At 67.2% G+C, this 10838-nt stretch overlaps 1 protein-coding gene across 1 annotated transcript; it reads left to right on the top strand.

Annotated features, from left to right (window-relative positions):
* The first annotated feature begins 1401 nt into the window (after positions 1–1401).
* Positions 1402–10504, top strand: LOC142005615 (uncharacterized). The gene is made up of 12 exons (XM_074982894.1): positions 1402–1430; positions 1478–2793; positions 3337–3462; positions 4597–4712; positions 5441–5502; positions 5605–5741; positions 6033–6098; positions 6346–6517; positions 7018–7185; positions 7596–7687; positions 9680–9756; positions 9898–10504. The coding sequence occupies exons 1-12, from the start codon at positions 1402–1404 to the stop codon at positions 9931–9933; spliced, it is 2397 nt and encodes a 798-aa protein (XP_074838995.1). The 3' UTR covers positions 9934–10504.
* Positions 10505–10838: the final 334 nt, after the last annotated feature.

Here is a 10838-nt window from a genome sequence, read left to right as displayed (position 1 = left end):
CCGTCTCCTCGTCCGTCCTCTCCAACATCACCTCCACCACCCATCCCAGCACCGTCTCCTCGTCCGTCCCCTCCAACGTCACCTCCACCACCCAGCCCAGCACCGTCTCCTCGTCCGTCCCTTCTAACGTCACCTCCACCACCCAGCCCAGCACCGTCTCCTCGTCCGTCCTCTCCAACGTCACCTCCACCACCCATCCCAGCACCGTCTCCTCGTCCGTCCCCTCCAACGTCACCTCCACCACCCATCCCAGCACCGTCTCCTCATCCGTCCCCTCCAACGTCACCTCGACCACCCATCCCAGCACCGTCTCCTCGTCCGTCCCCTCCAACGTCACCTCCACCACCCATCCCAGCACCGTCTCCTCGTCCGTCCTCTCCAACGTCACCTCCACCACCCATCCCAGCACCGTCTCCTCCTCCGTCCCGTCTAACGTCACCTCGACCACCCAGCCCAGCACCGTTTCCTCGTCCATCCCCTCCAACGTCACCTCCACCACCCATCCCAGCACCGTCTCCTCATCCGTCCCGTCTAACGTCACCTCGACCACCCATCCCAGCACCGTCTCTTCTTCCATCCCCTCCAGCGTCACCTCCACCACCCAACCCAGCACCGTCTCCTCGTCCGTCCCCTCTAACGTCACCTCGTCCACCCAGCCCAGCACCGTCTCCTCGTTCGTCCCCTCTAACGTCACCTCGTCCACCCATCCCAGCACCGTCTCCTCGTCCGTCCCCTCTAACGTCATCTCGTCCAGCCATCCCAGCACCGTCTCCTCGTCCGTCCTCTCCAACGTCACCTCCGCCACCCAGCCGAGCACTGTCTCCTCGTCCGTCCTCTCCAACGTCACCTCCGCCACCCAGCCGAGCACTGTCTCCTCGTCCGTCCCCTCCAACGTCACCTCTACCACCCATCCCAGCACTGTCTCCTCGTCCGTCTTCTCCAATGTCACCTCCACCACCCAACCCAGCACCGTCTCCTCGTCTGTCCCCTCCAACGTCACCTCCACCACCCAGCCCAGCACCCTCTCCTCCTCCGTCCCCTCCAACATTACCTCGACCACCCATCCCAGCACCGTCTCCTCATCCGTCCTCTCTAACGTCACCTCCACCGCCCAGCCCAGCACCGTCTCGTCGTCCGTCCCCTCCAACGTCACCTCCACCACCCATCCCAGCACCGTCTCCTCGTCCGTCCCCTCCAACGTCACCTCCACCACCCAGCCCAGCACCGTCTCCTCGTCCGTCCCCTCCAACGTCACCTCCACCACCCATCCCAGCACTGTCTCCTCGTCCGTCCCCTCCAACGTCACCTCCACCACCCATCCCAGCACTGTCTCCTCGTCCGTCCCTTCCAACGTCACCTCTACCATCCATCCCAGCACTGTGTCCTCGTCTGTCCTCTCCAATGTCACCTCGACCACCCAACCCAGCACCGTCTCCTCGTCTGTCCCCTCCAACATTACCTCGACCATCCATCCCAGCACCGTCTCCTCGTTCGTCCTCTCTAACGTCACCTCCACCGCCCAGCCCAGCACCGTCTCCTCGTCTGTCCCCTCCAACGTCACCTCCACCACCCATCCCAGCACCGTCTCCTCGTCTGTCCCCTCCAACGTCACCTCCACCACCCAGCCCAGCACCGTCTCCTCGTCCGTCCCCTCCAACGTCACCTCCACCACCCAGCCCAGCACCGTCTCCTCGTCCGTCCCCTCCAACGTCACCTCCACCACCCAGCCCAGCACCGTCTCCTCGTCCGTCCCCTCCAACGTCACCTCCACCACCCAGCCCAGCACCGTCTCCTCGTCCGTCCCCTCCAACGTCACCTCGACCATCCATCCCAGCCCTGTCTCTTCGTCTGTCCCCTCCAACGTCACCTCCACCACCTATCCCAGCACTGTCTCCTCGTCCGTCCCTTCCAACGTCACCTCCACCACCCAGCCCAGCACCGTCTCCTCGTCCGTCCCGTCTAACGTCACCTCGACCACCCATCCCAGCACCGTCTCCTCATCCGTCCCCTCCAATGTCACTTCGACCACCAAGCCCAGCACCGTCTCCTCGTCCGTCCTCTCCACCACCCAACCCAGCACCGTCTCCTCGTCCGTCCCCTCCAACGTCACCTCCACCACCCATCCCAGCACCGTCTCCTCGTCCGTCCCCTCCAACGTCACCTCCACCACCCATCCCAGCACCGTCTCCTCATCCGTCCCCTCCAATGTCACTTCGACCACCAAGCCCAGCACCGTCTCCTCGTCCGTCCCCTCCACCACCCAACCCAGCACCGTCTCCTCGTCCGTCCCCTCCAACGTCACCTCCACCACCCATCCCAGCACCGTCTCCTCGTCCGTCCCCTCCAACGTCACCTCCACCACCCATCCCAGCACCGTCTCCTCGTCCGTCCCCTCCAACGTCACCTCCACCACCCATCCCAGCACCGTCTCCTCGTCCGTCCTCTCCAACGTCACCTCCACCACCCATCCCAGCACCGTCTCCTCGTCCGTCCCCTCCAACGTCACCTCCACCACCCATTCCAGCACCATCTCTTCGTCCGTCCCCTCCAACGTCACCTCGACCACCCATCCCAGCACCGTCTCCTCGTCCGTCCCCTCTAACGTTACCTCCACCACCCATCCCAGCACCGTCTCCTCGTCCGTCCCCTCCAACGTCACCTCGACCACGCAGCCCAGCACTCTCTCCTCATCCAGCACCTTCACCCCACAGCCCAGCACTCTTCTGCCGTCAAGCAGTACCAGAGTCCCTGTTGTTGTTTCGACCAGTGTCTTCCCTTCTACAACAACTGTGGGTGAGTTGTGACATCTGAGTCAACGAAGCCTTTGATTGTGCGTCTGCCTCAGCAGCAGAGTCTTGATTTCATTTGGGGTTCAGCCTCCTGCCCCAGAGGTGGGCCCATCTCAGCGCCGGGTGAGGGGGTCCCCATGTCACCGGCCCCCCAGCCACAGAGGTGGGTGCATCTCAGTGCCAGGCGAGGAGTCTCCGTGTCACCGGCCGCCCCACCCCAGAGGTGGGCGCATCTCAGCACTGGTCGAGGGGTCCCCGTGTCACTGGCCGCTACACCCCAGAGGTGGACGCATCTTGGCGCTGGGTGAGGGGTCCCCGTGTCACCGGCCGCCCCACCCCAGAGGTGGGCGCATCTCAGCACCGGTCGAGGGGTCTCCGTGTCACCGGCCGCCCCACCCCAGAGGTGGGCACATCTCAGCACCGGTCGAGGGGTCTCTGTGTCACCGGCCGCCCCGCCCCAGAGGTGGGCGCATCTCAGTGCCAGAGTCGCTGTCCCTTTTTGGTTTAGAAGGCCCTGCATTCCCGCTCCCCCTTTCCTCCCCTGCAGTTCCCACCTCCGCGACGCTGACCCTGCAGTGCCAGAATGGTGGGACCCCCCTGGCCAACACATGCGTCTGCCCGCCCGGCTTCACCGGAGAGCTGTGTGAAACCGTCATCAACAACATCAATGTGGGTGAGCTGCTCCTGTGTCTCCCTGGGCGCTGGGTCCCCCTGGGCTGGCAGGATCCCGGCTCTCGGAGGGGTCGGGCGGTGCTGCTCGGTTCATGGCCGTACCCCTCTGTCCAGTGGGGTGCTGCTCGGTGCGTTGGTCTCCAAGGGGCAGCCACGGTTGTCACCCCCCCCCGGGGTGCTGGCTCAGGGCCTCTCTTCACCCCACTTCTGCCCCTTTCATTCACGCCCGCCTTTGCCCCTTTTCTCGAGCCAACGCGCCGCCTCTTTCCTGCTCCGCCCCAGAGCTGGGCACAAGTTGGCTCTTCCCAGGGGTTTGTTTTGTTGGCTTTCGGTGGCCGGGGTTGGACGGTGCCTGTTCCTGCAACACCTCAAGGGGAGTGTGGGGGGGTCCCCAGGCCTTGCCCCCCAACCTGCCGCAGCTCGGGGGGTAATCGAATCATAGCATCGCAGGGTGGGACGTGACCTCAGGAGGTCTGGGGTCCAGCCCCCTGCCCACAGCAGGACTAGCCCCAACTCCATCATCCCAGCCAGGGCTTGGGCCAGCTCCACCTCCAGGATCCCCCCACCTCTCCAGGGCCCCGTCCCAGTGCCGCCCCGCCCTGCTGGGAAAGAGCGTTTCCCCCTCCCCCCGGCCCCCCGAGAACAGCCTCTCCCCGGCCTCGTCCGAGCCCCTCCAGGGGGTGGAGGCTGCCAGCAAATCCCCCCTGGCTCTGCTCCTCTGCCGACTCACCGCGCCCCAGTCCCTCGGCCACGTGCTCCGGCCCCCGACGCCTTTCCGTGGCCTCCGCCGGCCCCTCTCCAGCGCACCCCCGTCCTTTCTGCACGGGGGGCCGGAACCGGATGCGACCCTCCGGCTGCGGCCTCCCCGGTGCCGAGGGGAGGGGAACAGCCACTTCCCTAGCGCCGCTGGAAATGCTCCTCCGGAGGCAGCCCCATGCGCCCTTGGCCGTCTCGGCTGCAAGGCCCCACTGGCGGCTCCTCTCCGGCCTCTCGCCGGGGTTTCTGGCTCAGTTCTGGAGCCGCGCGGGGAGGTGCCGGGGGTGCCCCCGCCGGTGACTTCGGAGCAGGCTGGGCAGCGGGGCTGGGGGGAGCCCGTTCCCTGCTGCCAACGTCGCCTGCTCTCTTCCACCTGCAGAGGTGGTGGTGGCGCAGATCAGCATCACACTGGAGGTGTTAGTGAATTTCCAATCCAGCATGGCCGACCCCAGCTCCACGGTGTTCACGGACTTTGTGGAGAAATTCAAGAGCCTGGTGAGGGCAGCGGGGGTTGGGCAACGGGGCACGTGCTAATCCAGAGATGGGGATGGGGGTCGGGGCTGGTGCAGGGGCCGTGCGAGGCCAGGGCCAGGGCTGGTGCATGGGGAGTGTGAGGCCAGGGCTGAGGGCTGGTGCAGGGGGTGTGCAAGGCCAGGCCTGGGGGCTGGTGAAGGGTGGCATGTGAGGCTGGGACTGGGGACTGGTGCAGGGGGGCGTGGGAGGCCAGGCCTGGGGCCTGGTGCATGGGAGTGTGCGAGGCCAGGGGCTGATGCAGCTGGTGCAGGGGGACGTGCGAGGCCAGGGCTGCTGCAGCTGATGCGGGGGGTGTGCGAGGCTGGTGGCTGGTGCACAGGGGTGTGCGAGGCCAGGGGCTGGTGCAGCTGGTGTGGGGGGCGTGCGAGGCTGGGGGCTGGTGCACGGGGGTGTGCGAGGCCAGGGGCTGGTGCAGCTGGTGTGGGGGGGGTGTGCGAGGCTGGGGGCTGGTGCACGGGGGGGGTGTGCAAGGCCAGGGGCTGGTGCAGCTGGTGCGGGGGAAATGTGAGGCCAGGGCTGGTGCAGCTGGTGAAGGGGGACATGCGAGGCCGTGGCTGGTGCAGGGTGCCGTGCGAGGCTGGGGGCTGGTGCACAGGGGCGTGCGAGGCCAGTGCTGTGGGCTGGTGTACAGTGGCGTGCGAGGCCCAGCCCAGGGCTGGGCGCTGCCGGCTGACCCTGCTGTCTCGCAGATGGCTCCGGTGTACAGGCGGGCGGTGTCCCGGTTCTTGCGCATCAAGGTGATCCGGCTGAGGTGAGGGGCGGGGGGGGGGCGGGGCAGGGGGGGGGCCCAGCCCCACGGGGCGGCAGCGGGGGGGAGCCTGCGGCCGCCTCCTAACTCCTCCTCTCTCTGCAGCCCTGGCAGCGTGGTGGTCGATCACCAGGTGCTGCTGGACGTCCCTTACACCACCTACACCAGCACCTATGCCCAGGCCCTGGCCAACGTCACCCAGCAGCTCGCGAACACCGAATGCGCCAGCAACACCACGCAGGGTCTGTCCCGCCGCTCCGCGTGGGTCCCACCTCCCCAGCAGCCGGGCTGGGATCTGCCCCTTACCGCCCGTCAGCGTGCCTGCCTTCCCGGCTGCGCCAGCTGTGGGGAATTCATCCCACCGCTGCCACCAGAAGTCATGGGGGGTGGGGGGTCCCCAGGCCCTGCACCCCATCCGCAGTCAGTCTATCCTGGGGAGAGGGACACAGCCCCCCCCCCGGGAAACCAGTAACCCCTACTCACTTCCCCAGCCCCCCCGGGTCCGTGCTCACCGGTCGGGTTCTCTCTTTCAGCTGACGCCCAGTTCTGCTTCAACACCAGCTTCACACGTGTCAGCTCCGTTCCCTTGTCGACGGCAGGTGAGAGACAGCTTCACTGGAGGGGCGGGAACGGGTCCCCCCAGACTCACCCCTGTGCCAAGGGGAAGCTGCTTCCCTGCTTGGCCACCGACACCCTGGTCCCATCCAAAGTTCTCCCTCCCCTTTTTCCACCCGTGGGTGGAATAAATTTTATTCTGTGCCTGGCTGGGAGCCGCCCGCCGCTGGGCGCACGGCTCACCCGCCCGGCGATCTTCCGACCCCGGCTGTGCGGCCTCTGCCTTGGCAGGTGTCTGCCAGAACAACTCGGTCATCAGCACCGCCTACGAGAAGTACTTCGTGCCCGTCAACGTCTCAGGCCAGCTCATGTGTGTCTCCAACTGCAGCGTGTACCATCCCCAGACATACACCTGCAGCGACCGGGGGTACTGCTACATCCAGACCAACGGCCCCAGCTGCTTGTGAGTGTTGTGGATGGGGGTGTGGGGACACAGGAGTCCTGGCTCCCAGCCCCTGCTCTAACCACCAGCCCCCACTGCCCTCCCAGCGCTGGGGAGAGAACCCAGGAGTCCTGGCTCCCACCCCCTGCTCTAACCACCAGCCCCACTGTCCTCCCAGCGCCGGGGAGAGAACCCAGGAGTCCTGGCTCCCAGCCCCTGCTCTACCCACCAGCCCCCACTGCCCTCCCAGCGCCGGGGAGAGAACCCAGGAGTCCTGGCTCCCACCCCCTGCTCTAACCACCAGCCCCCACTGCCCTCCCAGCGCTGGGGAGAGAACCCAGGAGTCCTGGCTCCCGGCCCCTGCTCTAACCACCAGCCCCCACTGCCCTCCCAGCGCCGGGGAGAGAACCCAGGCGTCCTGGCTCCCACCCCCTGCTCTAACCACCAGCCCCCACTGCCCTCCCAGCACCGGGGAGAGAACCCAGGCGTCGGGGCCGCCTGACGCTCCCGTCTCTCGGCAGCTGCCAGCACTCGGACTCGGCGTGGTACACGGGCGCTCACTGCGAGCAGGTTGTCAGCAAGGTGGGGGTGGCGGTGGGGGTGGCCCTGGGCCTGGCTGCTTTGATGCTGCTGATCGTCATCCTGAGCATCTGCGTCTGCTGGCGCCGGCGGGAGAGCAGCAAGCTCAGGTAAGGGCAGGGGGGCGGGTGGGATCTCCTGCACCCCCCGGCCAGCGGGCAGCTCCCACCCCACCCCCGGGAGCGCCGGGCCCGGCCGTCAGTGGGGAAAGGGTCCTGCTGCCCCCACCGATCACAGCGCCCCCCAGCTGCCCCCACGCCTCCCTCAGCACAAGCTCTGGTGCACACGCACAACAGCGGTTGCACTAGTGATTTGCACAATCCAGTCGCCCGCCTGGAGAGACGTGCAAGCCAGTCACGTCCGCCACACCTCCTCCAGCTGCAGTGCAGAGGGAAGATTCCCCCCAGGGTAAACGGAGGCACACGGCAGGCTGCAGGGAGGTGCAGCTGGGTGAGGCTCCCCGCGTGGTCTAGGGCAGAGCACTGAAGGGGGGTGGTCACCGCGGCCGCTCTCCCCACAGCGTGGCTGACCTCGATCAGAAGCTGGGGAAGTGGAACGAGAACGAGGAATGGGAATGGAGCCCGCCCCAGCCGAGCAGCGCTCACCCGCCAGGTAATGGCCCTGTGTGATGGGGTTCTGGGGTCCCCCAAGCTCTGCACCCCGTCCGCAGGCAGGAGAGTCTCTCACTCTGCAGGAGAACAGCAGGTTTATTCGCCGACAGGACACAGCATCGTACAGAGGAGTCAGTGCAGCCGGCAGAGACAGCCAGTCCCATCCATGTTGGGGAGAGGAGGCCCCGAGGGGCCCCCAGAGCTGGGGCCTGGCCCCCTCCTTTGTCTCTCTCTCTCTCCCAGCCCAGACTAACTGCTCCCAACTCCCAGTTCCAATTCAAACCCCTCAGGCTCCACCTCCTCCTTTGTCTGCAGTACAAAGGTGTTACCTGGTTGTCAGGGTTACCCTCAGCAGGAGCCCCACACCCTCTGTGAGCCCCCCACATACACACCGGTATCCCCCACTCCATCACACCCTGTGCAGTCATCCCCAGCCCCTGCTCTACCCACCAGCCCCCACTGCCCTCCCAGCGCCAGGGAGAGAACCCAGGAGTCCTGGCTCCCACCCCCTGCTCTAACCACCAGCCCCCACTGCCCTCCCAGCGCCAGGGAGAGAACCCAGGAGTCCTGGATCCCACCCCCTGCTCTAACCACCAGCCCCCACTGCCCTCCAGCACCAGGGAGAGAACCCAGGAGTCCTGGCTCTGGGCCCCCTGCTCTAACCACCAGCCCCCACTGCCCCCCAGCGCCGGGGAGAGAACCCAGGAGTCCTGGCTCCCACCCCCTGCTCTAACCACCAGCCCCCACTGCCCTCCCAGCGCCGGGGAGATAACCCAGGTGTCCTGGCTCCCACCCCCTGCTCTAACCACCAGCCCCCACTGCCCTCCCAGTGCCGGGGAGAGAACCCAGGGGCGGCAGGCAGGTGGGACAGGCTGGGCTGGGCTGGGGCGTGGGGGACTAGGCAGGAGCCCTGCAGACGGGGGTCACAGGAAAGGCGAGAGATCGGGAGACCATGGAGGAGGGGGGACCATTCAGCTGTAGCCCCGGCGCGATCTGGTGCCATCCACCCCCCGTGCAGCGAAGAAGCAAACCGGGATGGCTCCGACGGGGTGCTGAATTGGACAGGGAGGAGCTAATGGGCTCTGTACCCACCCGGGGGTGCCCACCGCTGGCTCCCGGCCTGTGCAGGTGGGCGCCTCGTGCCCGGCACGGCGTGTGGGTGCTGGAGAAGGCCATGAGAAATCCCAGGGGACCGGGAAGGAGAAAAGCAACATGATTTTTCCCGGCACACCAGGCCCAGGGGTCGCCCCGGGCAAGGAGCAGGCGGCGGGCTGGACGCAGGCAGGAGGGAGCTGTTCTTCCCCTGGGGGTGCCGTTCACCAGGGGAACTCCTCGCTGCAGGAGAGCTCGCACCGGAGCTAGATCCATCCCTGGCTCCCTGCGGGGCAGTCAGCCGGGCCGGGCGACGGGGGCGGGGTGCCTGGATGATTCCCAGCAACCCGTCCTGGGCAGAGGAGCCCGAGGGGTGCCCCTCTGGGGTGTAGCTTCCCCCCTCGCCAGGCTGGCTGCCCTCCAGCTCCCTCTCCCCCCAGCTTCTCACTGCCACCCCCATTCCAACCCAGCTCGGCTCCTCCCTGCTCTGTGCTCAGGGCAGAGGTGTTACCTGCCAGCCTAGGGTACAGCCCAGGGGTCACCCTTAGCCGCTGGGAGCTGCTCTGCCCCTCACACACATCCAGCCTGAGTCTCACACACACACACACACCCCACTACATCACAGACACGACCCAGGGCTGGACGGACCAGGGGCCCAGCCCTGCGTGGGCATTTTCGTGAATCTGGGAAGATCGGGGCTTGTTTAGTCTGGGGACGAGGGGACGTGACGGTGGTTTCCTAACGCCTGTGAGAGGGTCACGGTTCTCCTGGGCCTCTGCGGGTAAGTCAGAGCAATGGGGTTAACCTGCAGCAGGGGAGGCGTCAGGACAGGCGGGTGGTGGGCACAGGGGGGAGCTCCCCCAGCAAACGGCAGCGGCTCACCCCTTCGGGGCTGTTGCAGGAAGCGATGGTGGCAGCAGCCAGAGATCGGCGTCCTCCTTCCGGCCCTCGCTGGACAAAGTGGACACATCTGTGCAGGTACCTGGAAGGGGGTGTTGGCAGGGGCTGTGGGTCGGGCGTGAGGGGCACCGGTAGGACCAGGCTGGCAGGGGCTGCGGGTCGGGCGTGCAGGGCACCGGGCTCCTGGCACTGGCTGACCCGGGCTGCTCTGGCCCCCAGCTGCGAATCGACCGGCCTCAGGTGACCCAGCTCTGAGCCCCGGCGGCTGCTGTGGCCAACGACTCCTGTGACCGACCCGGCGGCTGCTGCTGTCCGGTCCCTGCGCCCACCCAAGGAGGAGCCGAGGCCGGGGAGCGGGTGCGTGACCCACGCCGGAGCCGAACCCCGGAGCCGCCTCTCGGCCGGCAACTCTGCGGTGGAGGGACCCGGCAGACCCCGCCCATCTGCTGGGGTGACTGTCCTCCCGAAGCTCTCTGCAATCGGTGGTGGACGTTGGACACGGGGCCATGGGGCAGCTGTGGGTTCTGTCCCCCTGTGTCTGGCGGGACCCCTGGGGGGCCTGGCCGCCCGGGCGCTTCTGGTTGTTTGGGCAGGCCGAGGACAAGGGAATGGTGAGTTCCCAGGATGTACCTGGGACCCAGGCATCCGGGGGCAGAAGGGGCCTTGCAGTGCGGGGCGGGGGGGCTTAGATCGGGTCCTCCCAGGCCCCCCACGACGGGGAGCTACTGCTCCTGGTGCCACCCCGTGATTTAGCCCCCCGCCAGGCTTGAAATGATGTGTCAGCAATTCAACTTGGGGATGATCGAAGGGTGAATAAATCGGTGGAAAACGCCGGGCGTCAGCTGGGTTCCTTGCAGGCGTGGGGCGGCGGGGAGCTGGTCCCCCCCGGCCCAGAGTCGGGCAGACTCGGCGGGTAACAGCAGCCGAGTCCGGGGGCTGGTCTGTGGCCGTGCAACCCCCACCCCGGGCAGGGACGGCTCGGCTCGGCTCAGCCCAGCGATGTCCCGCCACGGACGGTGGGTTCGCCCGCGTGACGGTTGGACAGAAGCAGGCCTGGGGTCATGTGGCTGCTGAGGCAAACGAGCCCTGGGAAGGCAGGGGCCACGGGGTGATGGGTGGACAAACGGCTGCGTCAACAGCCACCGGCGTGTTGGGGCGCT

This window comes from Carettochelys insculpta, chromosome 34, assembly GCF_033958435.1.
Source record: "Carettochelys insculpta isolate YL-2023 chromosome 34, ASM3395843v1, whole genome shotgun sequence".
Classification (NCBI taxonomy): Eukaryota; Metazoa; Chordata; order Testudines; family Carettochelyidae; genus Carettochelys; species Carettochelys insculpta.
This window is presented reverse-complemented; position numbering and strand designations above follow the sequence as displayed.